The sequence below is a fragment of the Hypomesus transpacificus genome, unplaced genomic scaffold (assembly GCF_021917145.1).
Source record: "Hypomesus transpacificus isolate Combined female unplaced genomic scaffold, fHypTra1 scaffold_27, whole genome shotgun sequence".
NCBI lineage: Eukaryota > Metazoa > Chordata > Actinopteri > Osmeriformes > Osmeridae > Hypomesus > Hypomesus transpacificus.
Window position 1 is genome coordinate 1,169,086 of NW_025813796.1, and position 14,583 is coordinate 1,183,668.

Genomic DNA, 14,583 nt, shown 5'->3' on the forward strand with positions numbered 1-14,583 from the left:
GATTTGACAATGACTACCAAAAAAGTATGGATGAACAGGTTTATTTTCACTGGTCAGAACATAATGTTTATAATATAATACACAATATGTATCATATTATGAGAAGTCACGCAGAGGAAGAATCTCACAAAAAAGGATTTATGAACAAGAGATTGGCCCATATCGACAAAAGGACATAGACATTTTCTTAATGGCCCAACACAGGTTACAGCAGCATGAAAACGGTAGAAAATGGAAAAAAGAAGAAAAGAGAGTTAAGCCCACATTTAAGGTAAATTAGATACACCCGTATTGCTTGGTACTTACTTAACTAAAGTTTAATGACAAACAGACTATTGTGAACATACGGAAGTGACATACCAAATAAAACTATTGAAATTAAATTGTATGACTAAATCAGGCATTAAAACCTTGAAGCGAAAAATAAGCATGACCATTTGCATTCCATACTTTTGCAAACGTATCATCTGGACAGCAGGTGGCAGAATATACACAGTATTTCCCTTGTTTTAAAAATATATATCATAACAAAAGGAAAATCTTTGGTGGTTTTTAATGACATTTCTTTCAAACAGATTATTGTCACCACAGTTAGCTGTGTAAAGCTGTACCAGTTCCTAATATATTGAGATATATTAATGGTTTAAGGGCATAACCTCAAGAGCAGACATGAATAAGATAACACAATATTGAATAATCACAGATCAAATGGGTCAGACATCCAGGGTCACATGATTCGTCAGTCCTAGCCTAGTCTAACATGCAGTGTTAGAGGCAGAACATGTGAAAAACTATAAGAAAGGGGTGCATCAAAAGCAGCACTAGATATCATACAGTACACTGTGCAAAAGTCCTCCCGTTATTTAAGTAAGCCTACTTCAGCGTAAACCTGCAGTTTTGCTCCAAAAACGTACGTTCAGTAGCACACTGAAATAGAACGTTTGAACAAGATCCTTCAATTAGAGGGGGAAGTATGAGCCATTCACGCTAGTCATACACATACGGCGGCAATATACATAAAAAGGCGCGCACACGCACTCACACACACACGTTTATACAATTGCCAGCTGGTAATTTACATAGTGTTTCATGGCAAAACACACCCACTCCAGAGACAGATACAAAAGTCGGCATTCAAACTAAAACAAGGAAGGAAAAGCGCACTCATCTACTTATATTATCCCTGATAAAGCAACTAGCATTCCTGATATGACATTGAAAGGGGGTGCTCGTTCCTCTAAGAGCTGGAGTCTCGTTTTCCTTCGGGATCCACGGTTCAGTGGCCTCACACGGTGGAGTGTCCCCTGCGTCACGCTGAGCCGCGGTCGTGGTAGGCAGACCGGCGAAGGTCGGTACTTGCACGGGGGGGTGGGGGAGAAGCAGGAAGCGAGTTCGTCGATGAACGTAGGCTACTGGGGCATGCTGTTGAGGCTGCTGTTTGAGCCTCCTAAACCATTCTCGGTTTTCTGGAGGCTCTTAATTGCACTGGGGACCTGTAGGCCAGTGGACAGGCTCAGCCCTCCACACCACACCTTTAAATGAAAAAGAAAAAAAGACAAAACAAACACAGAAGAGCAAGAATATGACACCTGACGAAAGCGAAAAGCCGTGTTTGGCAATTCCAGGTGATTAACCTGAGACCTGTGGCCTTGAGCTCTAAACACATAAAGCAGTTAAGATGGCAGGTCTTCCAGGGTGAGGAGATTACAGCAATGCTGCTTTCACGAACAGGCATTGTCAGTGGACGCACAGTGAACATGGTTCCTGTGGAAGGCCATGTTTCCCGATTACAGGACACTACTTCAATGCGTCACCTGTTCCCGCCATCTCTGGCAATTTGTTCGCAGTCAACGTAAACAGATGCACATTTTAATAGTTTGTCTCATGTTTCATCTCTCATAGACTTCATAAAAATGAGTGAGTTTATCGTACACGTGAAGTATAAAAGAAAGACTGCGTTACACAACTTACCATAAAGGCAGGTACAACAGGTTGACTAAACCTAGCCTTAAAAGTGTGGACCAACTGTTTCGTTTCGGCATTGTAAAAGGAGAGTTGTCCTGTGGACAGAAAGAGATCACACAACGTTCAGGACAATGCGACTGCTTCATCATTATCAACGTAAAGACAGAGATGAAAAGAGTGCCATTTGAGCCGCAGAGTTCAAGCAAAGCCTGGTTCGTTCCCCTCTCCAGTCATTTCCTGGGGGATGGTAATGACTGTCATCGGATATGCCGAGATCCAATGACCTGTGCATATTCCAGGCCTCCCAGTCACCTGAGGGCTATAGTATTCCCTGTAAAACACACCACTACACCAAGTTTGGGGCTACAGTCGTCGGTAGGCTTTTAAGACTAACAGCCCGGCGGGCAGGAGCGTCTTATCTTGAATATCGACCCACCACTGTCCATGTCACAGTAGACTCCTACGCGCTCTGGAACGGGGACATCCAAGCTCTTGGCCTTGTTGTTGTGCTTGGCGGCAAAGGAGGTCTGCAGCCAATTGTTCACATGGAGGCACCACGTGGTGTTGGTCTTCCCCAGCTGGTCGAACTTGCCCAGGTTCCTGTACGCCAGGCCCACGCTATAGGACTTGCAGTCCTTGAGGGCCTTGACTTCCCAGTAGTGCTGACCGCAATCCATGCCGGTGTCACCTGGGACAGGGTGTGGAAGGTATACAGTTATCGCTGCTGTCCACACAGTGTAAAACATAGAGTGTACATAGCTAGAGAAGCAGTAGGTAAGTCATGAGTCCAAACATTTTGTACTGGCACTGGTGTTTGGGTAATACTCTGTGGGTGTGGTATTATTTAGACAGGTTCATGTGTTATTTTAGTCAAATCAGACTTGTCTGCATACTCGAAGGTAGTTGTGTGTGTCTGTGCGTGTGGGTGGGGGGAGGGGGGTGGTAGTGTTTACCCAACACAGTGTAGGACTCTCCTGTGAAGCGATCTCTGCCGCCCCTCATGGCCGGAGAACGGGTCGCTGACGCTCTCTTGGGAGACGGAGTTCCACTTCTGGAGAGGACAGGACACACATGCTCACCATCCAACAGAACAGACGCATGGCAACATGGGGAGGCCCAGGTTAGGAGCACACAACAACAAATGCCACGGGTGCTACTGATGACAGAATGCAAATGCGATGCAAAATGGCCGACACGGTGCAATTAACTCAGCGATAGAAAGTCAAAGTCTGTAGGAAAGCTCACTGAAAATTAGTGCCAGACACAGAGGGATAGAGAAGCCAATGAAGAAGAAATGGTAACAAACTGAACATATTCCTCACCGTTTTGCTTGGACTTATCTTGTTGAAGGGACTAGGCTACTCCTGACATGAAACAAAACTCATGGAATCTGTTCTAAGGCCTCTGCACAGGACTAGGAAGTGTCTTCAGTTTGGGGACCGAAACCAAAACACATTAACTGTGTCCTCCCAGGAGACAAAATGGTTAACCAAGGAAATGGTTGCTTTCTCAAGGGAATGTGGGCCAGCAGTATGGCATCAGCTGTGGAGAGATGGAGACTGTATCCCAGCACACACACACACACACACACCCATCAGCCCAAAGGCACAACGTGCTGTATGGATGTACGGTATACAAGGATATTGGAACAGCTGGCAAATGATACGCCAAGCCATGGGACTCAACCAATAGGATGGCCTCATACACATTACGAGAATGACGCTTGGTCAGCTCTAGGTAGGGAGCAGACATCCCATCCCTCGCAGACATTCTGGAAGTCTCCCGCAAATAATACACAATATCCCAGGAATGTATTTATTTTTCAGAGCGAGCGAGGGCTAGTGACAGACTCTTGGGGGAGAGGGGGCTAGTGGTGGTGGTGCTACCTCCCTGAATTGAGTTTTTGTCGGGTAGGGTTTCTCTTGGATATACGAGTGTTTTTGATATGAATAAGCCTTGTGAATGAAAATTGACGTGTCGAGTAAGTGGAAGTGAATGTGAATGAGTGAATGGACAGGCATGGATCGTACTAACTACCATTTTGTCGACTGAATTTTTACTCACCAAGAAAAATAGTTTTGAAAGCGAGGAAAGATTAGTGAAAAAAAAAAACAAATTACATGCTGGTACACTATAATATCGAAAGCGATATTTCATCTACAATTAAGGATATCTTTGTCACCATTTCTTAGAAAGGGAAAGAAGAAAAAAAGGTGGAATACATCCTTTAAGAGAGAGAAAGAATTAGAACAGGGGTCAGTTACAGATGGAGGTTTTTTTTTTGTTTTGTTGGTATGCTTCGTCTAAGCACGTCATCTTTTCGGACCAAATCTTCGTTGTTGTTGGGTGGTTCAGAAAGAAACATCTCCATCGGTAAATAACCACTATAACATCAGTCACACACGACAGAAACCAAACTACATCTCAATATCAAGTCATGTTCAGGGAGTTCCACGCTCACAGACACATAGAGCAAACATAGTATTTGCCGAAAAGGTCTGTGAAGGCTAACGACCCAGACAAGACTTGATGGCTGGAACAGCTTAAGCATCTGTTGGAGACAAAGTGACTCTAGGCACCATCTACCTAATGCCTAAAGTTCAACTACACCCTGAGACTAAGGGGCACAGGATCACCTTGACATGTTCTTCAGATTGGTAAGATGTGCACTGTCAAAAACAAATGAAAGGAACTGGTTAAAAATAAAAAGCACTTTGTGGCAGGCACACAAAGAGGTTTAACCTTGCTGTGGAACATGATAAGTCGTGAGCAAAATCCAAACTGAAACGCATTTTCTGGAATGTACTTTGATATTTTCTGTCTCAGGTGATAATAATAATAATAATAATAATAATAGGTTGCTCAGAAGCACAGGAAAGACAAAGCCTTTCAATAATCCATGAAAACACTGAGCTGGGATCTGACCCTCTGGACACAGAGTTCTTACTGTGTAAAATCACATTTTCAACCAAAGCCCTACTCTTAAAACCTAAGTGTTTGGGAAGATTTGAGTTTATTGGACAGGTAAAACCAATACAGTAGCATTACCACAAAAGCCAGGCAGAGGTCAAGTTGGAATGTAATCATTCGGAATACGACTGTCAAAATTCCGATCAATTCAGATCATCACACGTCCATGAGGCTTGGGACATTGAGACGAGGTCCATGCCCGAGTGCCTACCTGCCCTTGTTCTCCTTGCCCTTGACCTTGCTCTCCAGGCCCTTCCCTCCCTGGGGGTCCCACTCCACACTCCCGTCCTCCACCTTCAAGTTCAGGTGGGATGAGGAGGAATCAAAACCGAAGTTGAAAGCTAGTGGAGGGAGAGATGCGGCAGGTTGAACACGGCTAAAGTCGCATTCGTCGTTTTGATCACGGACATCAACAAAAAATACATTCCAGAGACTATATGGATGATTGTTATTTATTAGCATGTTTAATATGATACGATATCAGATATGTATAGACGCGGCAGTAATAATATTTCCGCTATTTCACATCGGTTGAGTTAGGGCCGTGGTGGTCATTGGAATTTCCTGTCTTTTGAGGCTTTTTGCAAACCACCGTTTAACTCACAACATGAAACATAGCAACAACCCCCCACCCCCCCCCAAAAAAAGAAAACTATAATTATATAATTTAGTAATAATCATAAACACATTTACCTTTGGTTTCTAAAGTGACGGGATCAGAGTACTCCCCTGCGGCTGCCTTGTTACAAGCTCGTACCCGGAAGTTCATGTACTTGGAGTCGAACTTCAAATCTGGAGGAAAGCGCAATTCAAACACCTGGTCAGAAACGGTAGGCTCGAGACGCACCCGAACGAGCCCCGAACTCGGCGTGGCGCACGTTGAAGGAGGACAAGTCTTCAGATACCTGGCAGGGTGTACTCTGTGGACTTGATGTTGTCCACCACCTCCCAGCTGTGCTCGTCTTTGACTCGGGGAAGCCCCTCGTGGCTGGTCTTCCGGTACTCCAGGATGAAGTGGTCGATCTTGCTGTCCTCCACCGGCATTCTCCAGGCCACCGTGACGGTGTTGTCTGACACCTGGCAGTCCTGGCCGTCCAATTCTGGAGCCCGAGGGACTGAGGGGAGTAAAAGTGTGTTATTTTCTTGAAACGGCAGCGTAGAAAAACTTGGGGGGGGGGAGGGTTGGTCAGGAGAGAAAGCAGAAGGGGAGAGAGTATAAAAAGCATGTGTGACATATGTCTTATTAATATGACAGTGGAAACATAACTGTGTAGCAGGTGGCATGCTGCGGTGTTGTGGGTGACTGCGCAACCATCGATAATCCTCTAGATCACAAACAGCGGCCTTCCGCAAATTGAACATACAAAACGTTTGACGATGAACCGTTAGAGCACTCAAGACTTGAGCTGTCCCGCAAACGCACTCCTGAACTCACTTCCTCAAGTTTTCACATGCCCACAAATCCTTCCACCACCCTCCTATTTCAAAAGTAAACAATGAACATCAGCCTCTTCTTCATGAGCGACGGGACTACTTGAGTAGCAGTTGCCAAGGCGATGAAGCCAGTGAACCGCCCTAGTGTTTGGCTGATGAAAGGCCTCGGAGGCCCCTTTGTATTTCAGCGTACCCCGGGGGGCCCTCGGATGGCCAAGGGGCCACGTCCTCCAACACCCCGAGCGAAAACACGATCAACTGAGATGTTCTATGCGCGTGCGTGAAGCCCTCTGTGAAAAAGAGCAATACGAATCCAATTGATTCGAATCTCCACAGAACGTAGTGTCGGTTTTGCCAGGGTGGTCTTATAATCATGGCCAAAGTGAATCGTCAAATCGTTAAAAAAAGACCAATACAATCAGCTGTCACCCTTCTCATATAACGAGCCGTAACCAAAATCCACCCTACAATATATTGTCTTAAGGTGAGTAAGGTCAGGGCTAAGTCCTTCCTTCTACATTTGTTCAGCCACAACATTGTCCTGGAAAATCCTGAAAGGTCGCTCAGTATTCGACCGAACTGCACTGCCACAGGAACACAGTGAGTCTGGTCTGACGAGCTTGATATTCGACTGTTTCTCTCTACGTTTTGAAGACTTCGAGGAGGACTGAGGCTTCAGCCCAGCTCACACGCCTCAGTGCGTACGCCCACTGGCTTCAAGCGAAAGAGAGAGAGAGCGAGAGAGAGAGAGAGAACACGGTGCCTTCACAGACTGCATCGTTATGTAGAACACACACGTACACGTGTACACACACACAAACGCTGTTCTTTTCCCACAGCTCTTCGGGCAGAAACACGCAGAGCCCCGTTAAGGTAAATCCTCACCCAGCATCGAAACCTACACTGGAAACGTAACGACACCGGTGCTTAAAGGATTATGACGATATCTCTAGCGCAGTATCTCCGTAAAGCAGAACCCTCCTTTAACCTGACAAAGGACTTAGGTCCGCGTCCTGGAGACTTTGTTCTTGTACAGGTTATTTTTAGCCGTTGTTGAGTGGCCAGCTCGAGGCATCTGCGGTCCTGTGCTAGCAAAGAGCCTCTGGGACCGTCTATGACACAACACTGGGGGAGGGGGTCTGGGGGAGGGGGTGGGGGGGTCTGGGTAGGAATGTGCACGACTTCTCATATTAACCGGAACACAGAGAAATCCCCCCCCCCAAAATCCAATGGAGCGGACATTCACAACACGTTAGATTATAATTTGGCGTCGTGCCTCCGACAGTAAAGCTTAGCATTGTCATGGAATGCAATGAGCCCCTTTGATGACCGATGTCCAGTCTCTGTGAACCCCCTGATACAGCGTTGCTCGCTTCTGAGGAAAAAGGTTAGGGTTTTTGGTTTGAGCCTTATAACCGTGTGTGGTCAATGTAGCTCTTGAGCATGGACAAGTGAACAATCCGTTCCTCCCTCGTTCCTGATCGGGAGTGACAGCTGGCAGATGACCCTCTCCAGACACGGAGCTCTGTCAGAGAGAGTCCCGCTCAAAAACCGTTCCGTGCCACACCGATTGGATGCAACCAAGGGGCGCGGAGGCCAACCGGTAGGTAAGACTCCTCCCGAAGCTCCATAACGACCAATCAAAACCCCCTTTACAGATCTACGCTGAGTGGCTCAAGACGATGGGCGTCGGGGACGTTTGTGCTTTAGGGCCTGGGTGCATCTGTACCGGGCAGAAATTGGAGGTCCTGGAGAAACAGCCTCTCCTGGGAGAAGTCAACCATCAGGTGGGTCATGCTGTCTGTGGCCTTGGGCTTCATGGTCAGGCGGAAGGCAGGGGCCATGGTCACCCTGGAGGAGAGATTAGCCCAGTTAGACCTCCTACAGGGATACACTGGACCACACGCACATGCGCTGAGCCGCCTACACTACCCAGCATGCATTCTATGAGACTCCCAGGCACATTCCCACAAACATTGGGAATCAACCAGGGGGAAAATCACAACAAATCCACACAGACTATGCTTACAACTAGGCTACACGAAGAAACATCTAGGAAGTAAATAGTCTCTATGGAAAACTCTCAAAAACAAAATGGACTATAACTAGGTTAAATGTGGGTTCCTTTGACGGAAACATAAGGCACGCTTTACTCATTCTCTAGTCACGCACAAGTTTCTCTACTGTAGAAATCAACAACATGCAGAACTACAGGACAGTAACGATCACAAAAAAAGACTGCACCCAAAAGAAAAATGCCTCTCAAGGTAGCGAGATGGGAAAAGTATACCGTACCTATCTTTGATCTGCTTGGCAGCCTTTGGAGGGGTGGGGAGGAGGAGGAGAAAGGGGGAGGAAGAGGAGGATAAGGAGGAGAAAGAAGAATAGGAAACGGTTAGTACAGCCATGCAGGTGGGGGTTGGCATGAAGCTGTTTAGTGGCTGAGTCGCACAACCACACACACACACACACACACACGCACACACCCACACACAGAGAGATTGGGAAGATGGGGTAGGTATTAGTGATCAACAACAATGTGATAGTTGTTCACATGCAGAGTTTATAACACCCTATTAGAATTGGCTTGGGTTGCCATTCAGAAGTATTACGCACATTGCCTTATAACAATTATAGAAAGTATTGTTAACATCAAATGCAGGTTCATAAATTCCAGTGAAACAGAGGAAAGACGGACACGGCATATTGAGTAGCTGTACACATATTTTGGGTAAATTCAGAGAGCCGTCAGGAATCAACCCTATTGTATAGTACAAAAAGGTTCCTTTTTAGATCATTTGAGATGTTATGGTACCATAGCCTTGCAGCAACAACAACTTTGTAGTTCTTAGAACTACAGTCTGTCAGTTTCACCCGTGTTGCCTCGGGTGGAAAGAGCAGAAGCTACCTTTTCCACGGCCGAATCGCATTGCAGCCGTCATATACCCATCTGCACCAATCACTGTTGACCTTTCCTCCACGACGCCGCAGTAAAATAAGATATGAGATCCAAACCGTTTCCTTATCTCGTGGCTTCCCCCGCCAAAAGAGAGGCGCTGCTCCAGTTAGCACAGCCCAGAGCAGAAGTGCTTACCTTGGCAAACTCCTCCTCGTCTTTGATATGCAGGGCGTTGTTGGCAAACTCCAGCAACTCCTCGGCGCTCTCCAGGGCGCCGGTGCTCTGCGAGAGTTGATTCTGGGGGAGGGGGGGGGGGCACAAAGTAGGGGGTTCTGTTACCAGCCTTTTCCCTGTTGACGTGGTAAACCTGTTCGATTCAATCGCATCGAATCCTCACGCGTCATGCAAAACGGTCAAACTTGAACGTCGAAGGGCGATGGACTGAATTGTAACGTTTGATTTCTTCCCTTGAAAAGCAGACTTGTATATTTGATATCGACCGGGTTTCAACATGACCACCTTAAAAAACAGGGTCTCATCCAACCTACTCTAGAAGGTCCTTATAATCTCAGTCCAGTTTATTATGTGTATACATGTTATGTGTACTTTTCTATCTGGACCTTGAGTCTGCAAATAAAATGTATATATATATATATATGTGGAGCAGGCCTGGCGGTGTGCCTGCATTGTAGCCTGTGCTGAGTCACTAGGTCATTGAAGTGGAAAGTCTTTCCAGAGAACAGTGTCCCTCCTAGAGGACAGCCAACATCGTATGGATCCGATTCTAAGCTCCCGATCTGGTTCCTAAGACTAAGAAAAGCACAGAGAAAAACGGCTGATCCTGGTACTTCACTGTTTGTGAAGCACCTGCTAGGCAAACACATGACGTAGGGCGTACCCAACTGACTTTGGCAAAGGATGAGCTCAAGCCAAAAAAGAAAGAAACAAAAAACATCATTTAATGTGTGTTGGAAAGCTATTGGTATAGAAATGTCATTGTGTACTAATCCTTACCTCGTTGAACCGCAAGAGGACTTGAGATTTGAAACAGTAACTGGGGCTTGCAGTTGTCAGATAACGTGAGCTGGCTGAAGTTGCTGGGAGATTCTCTAGTCACACGGAGTTAGAAATGGAGTGCCAGAGCTCCCACATAGAATGGGTAATCTCTTATCTGGGGCTAATTTCACACACTTTTTGTCCCTGCTCAGTGGACTTAGTAAGTTGGCCAGAGAACTGCCATAACAGCACGATGACATCACAGATTCCCAGGCTGCAAGTGGTGAACTGGCAAGCACTGCAACAACAACCATATCAACGTGTCTACCCACTAGTCTCCTGCTACGCTACCTGGAGTTCATGTGACTTCCTGGCCGCTTCCTGTTTTATGGTGTTGGTCATGCTCTCTTTCATCTCATCCAGGATGGCGAATAGTGTGTCAAATTCCTCTTCGAGGTCCGACACCACTTGGTTGGAATTGACCTGCCGCAAGCAAAAATGTCGAAGGTTTAGGATGCTTCCAATCATGGCTTGCAGAATTAGGGCTATTTCTGTGATACAGTAAAGTGTCACTGGATCATTTCCTACCTGGAGACCAGCCAGGGAGTGATTTAATGTTTCCATGAAATGGTGGAGCTCCTCATTTTTATTTGCCAATGTGGTGATTATCCTTTGTAGGGCCTCCTGTAAAAAAAAAAAGAGAAAATAAAAAGTCTGCAACAATCTTGGTCATAACAACAACAACCACAATTCTGACAGTGACAGATGTACTTCAGGAGACTACTTGTGTTTCTATGTAAGTAGTTCATTCATGATTTGCAGGAGTTGAATGGGTCGCCTTTCATCCTGATCCAGGCTCAATTTAAAAAGCCCCTCTACCACCGAAAACCTCTCAACAAAACGTTTTACTTGGTTTCTGTCAACAGTCCAGTTTAATTATCCTTATTAGGTGCTCATAAAGAACCAGAGCACGTTTGGTGCAGAAGGGGGGGGTGGGAAATCACTACACAGAATCTCGAAACCAAAACAAGATCCTAGATTTAAGGAATGATAGTCGAGATATCGGATCGAGATATCTGACGAGATTCAAAGACACGCCAGTTTCAACAGCCAGACGTGACATGGAGAACTTTATTCCTGGCGTTTCCTGAGTGGCTGCCAGTGACAGCAACTCGACACCTGGTAGCGATAGGTCCACTTGCTCTAGACATGGCTATTCTTAGGGGGGTGTGTGGAGGCAAAAAATGTTTTGCTGTTGAGTTTTGACAAAGATAGTCTATGTCGGCTGGCATACACAAGGCATTTTTGTCATTTCTGACCCAATTCCATCGGGTTCCGAGTCATTTCATGATTTCTATTTCAGTCGAGCGACATCGCCATGGCATCATCACCCCTTTAAGGCCTGCTCTGAATGCTGGCCTATATGAGAACTGATGCTGAAACTTCACAACTGCTCTGTTCGGAATGTAGCGGACTCTGCTGTGGTTACTACTGTCTCTGGGGGTCAAGACGAGAGCTTGGCACCCGGGGGTCAAGACGAGAGCTTGGCACCCCGCCCTGTCACCTGTATGTCGTGGTTGTTGTGCTATCACAGACAACATGGTAGCAGCACAAGACGACAGACAGACAAAAGCGAGGAAGAAACCGAGAGAAAAAGATGCAGAGAAAGAGAGACAGATAGGGAGCATGGGAGTTAGTGATAGAGAGATGACTCTTCACTGTCACGCGAAACCTATTTTCAATATGGCTGTTGGGATAACTAACACAGCCTGAAAAGATTGCGCGGGGGGGGGGGGGGGGCGGACAAAGACATCAGGACAACAGGACTACGAGCAGAGGCCACTGAGCCCTCAGTCTGGACCTATCGGATATCTCTGCCACAAAAACCAGTAGACCTACTCAACATGAAGGGGTGTGGCCTCCCTTAATCTAGGTTAATTAGCCTAGCACATGTTGAGCCATGAGTGTACAGTTTGCACTCACATTAACGTGTGTGCATTATTCATGCAGGCATCGGTGCCCACCTATAGACCAAGACATGTGTCTTGTTGTGCATACTGGGGGTCTCTTTCAACAGTCCACTATGTCATGTGATCCTAGACGGACCTAACCCTATACATCTGATGTCCCGTGGGTTTCATGCATGCACGCCACAGCAGATGATTAGGCAGATTTGAAGGATTAAGCTGCACTTCTATTTTAAGCTGCGGGACGACACGACAACATCATCATCAACGTTCATATTTCACTCTTTACCCTCAGAGGGGCTGACCGTAAAGCTACCGTTCACACATCAGTTCTAATGTTCATTTACAGCCAGAGCGAGTGGCCTGTTTAATGTGAGCTGATTTTGGACCAAAGCAAAGTTGATATTAAGATGTCAAGCGCATGTAGGGCGGTCCCTCAAAATATGACAGCCGTCATGTTGAAACACAGACACGTCGCGTTCGTTTCGGCGAACCAACCGAGTGCTAATTGGAAGCAATCTCCAGTGAGATTAACCAGGTTACATAACATGCATGATGTAGCGTAGCGGCTTGCACATGCCCCCGTACGCAAGTAAGGGGAGGAGTTTTAGAAGATTTAAGGCCTGCAGTACTATTCTCAGGAGCCAATTACTGAGCCAACGCTGAGTCCTCTCTGTAGGTGACTGTCAGAGGAAGCTCCTCATATCAGCCTCTGACGCCTCAATGACATTATTGAACGGGACTTTTCTGACTTTAAAATGTCCCCCAAAAAGGATGTCCGTCGCATTAGATGTTGATTTACAACTTTGGCATGTTCCCCTCGTCCGGCAAAGCCAACCTTTCTAACACCGTCGCTGGTGGGCAACTTCTTCTGCTGGATACTGTAACCATGGAGAAAGAGTTTATGAACACAAGCAGTGTGCACACAAACTGAAGGCTAGCCTGATGCCCGGTTCTATTTCCGTAGCTCTCCGATCAGCCAAATACTCCACATTAAAATAGTCTCCGTGCAAATGTCCAAAATGTAAGTGTAGGCCTGCTTAATGTAATCTCCCATGTCGGGGGGGGGGGGGGGGGGGGGGGGGGGTACTTGATGTTGTGTAGCATGGGAAACAGAACAGCTAACTCGTTATGTTAGTCATCTCTTGAAATTGCCCTTGAGAAAGTGACACTTTAGTCGAAGAGGCCTCATCAGATTAATCAGGAAATGGAGTGTAATGCACACATGCTGCTATCTGTCTGAGCCTCTAACATATTCGAGCTCTCCTCTCCCTTCTGGTTTCACAACTTGGGTGTCATTGGCTCGTCTTTCGGGATGATGTCACTCCTTTCACAGTGAATAGGCTTGTACCATTGAAGAATGACCTCCCTCTCTCTCTGATGTTTGGTCAATATCATTTTGTTTTTAACAGAAGGCACAGCTGCGGATTCTTCCCCTGTGTAGCCTTTGTATCCAGTGAACAAATGACAAGAACTGCTTGTGGAGAATAGAGCTGTGTTTGAAGAAACTAAGAAACCATGATAACTAAAGGCAGCTAAATAAACTGTTTCTTCTCGAATCTGCTGCTTCTTCATGAGGCTGTTGTGTGTCGTTTTAGCTTTCAAGACATTTTGCACCCCAATAAACTGTTTAAAAGCCACAACAAATGATATTTAATGATAAATAGTGGCAGTATGAACTGGCAGAGGGACACTTGACACTTGCTGGCATAACAAACAGCAGCCTGAAGTGTCTGTAGTCTACTAGTCCTAGCATTACTGTATCTGAATATCATGTATTTGCATGACAGGTCATTATCACAATTTCGTTAGTGAAGGGTATTATCTAGGCACAATTCCACTGGTTACGTTTTTTGTGGCGAGGCAGGTGCAACGGAGTGGCACAAGGCAGTCTTTCTTCCGCTTCAAACGCACAACCAGATAATCTGAAGTAAGCACAATAATCATAAACAAATGGCACACCGCTTGGATAAATATTCCGGGAATAATATTACAATCGCCAGACGAAACTACAAGCAACTGACTTGACAAATGAACAGCTTTCAAGCTCGATACAATATTGCAAGCTTTAATGCACTACTCTTTCCATTTCTTGGGTCGACGGAGGAGTAATGACAATCCATATCATTTCAAGATAGATATACCGAATGCACTTACTTTTTGAGAGTCCATACCGAGGACAGAAACACAAATGTAATCAAATCCAATTCATAGGCAGGCCAAGTTTCCCCACAGAGGAAGACGATTACCACAACGGATAGCGGAGCATAACAAACATGCGCAATGGTTCTTCCCTGTGCCCCTCAGAAGTGTGCGAGGCGGACTGGAAGAACAAACACGATGCGATTTGCT

At 46.0% G+C, this 14,583-nt stretch overlaps 1 protein-coding gene across 3 annotated transcripts; it reads right to left on the minus strand.

Annotated features, from left to right (window-relative positions):
• Positions 1 to 27: 27 nt before the first annotated feature.
• On the minus strand, positions 28 to 14,544 carry fsd1l (fibronectin type III and SPRY domain containing 1-like). Of its 3 annotated transcripts, XM_047014995.1 has the most exons (14): positions 14,389 to 14,544; positions 10,853 to 10,948; positions 10,616 to 10,747; positions 9,464 to 9,565; positions 8,665 to 8,687; positions 8,099 to 8,220; positions 5,841 to 6,050; positions 5,629 to 5,727; positions 5,147 to 5,276; positions 4,602 to 4,634; positions 2,919 to 3,016; positions 2,402 to 2,653; positions 1,972 to 2,060; positions 28 to 1,532 (listed from the first exon to the last, which is right to left on the minus strand). In XM_047014995.1, the coding sequence occupies exons 1-14, from the start codon at positions 14,401 to 14,403 to the stop codon at positions 1,410 to 1,412; spliced, it is 1,524 nt and encodes a 507-aa protein (XP_046870951.1). In that variant the 5' UTR covers positions 14,404 to 14,544; the 3' UTR covers positions 28 to 1,409. The 3 variants fall into 3 exon arrangements, with proteins under 3 accessions (XP_046870951.1, XP_046870952.1, XP_046870953.1); XM_047014996.1 differs by lacking the exon at positions 4,602 to 4,634; XM_047014997.1 differs by lacking the exons at positions 8,665 to 8,687; positions 10,853 to 10,948; positions 14,389 to 14,544 and having other exon boundaries at positions 10,616 to 10,708.
• Positions 14,545 to 14,583: the final 39 nt, after the last annotated feature.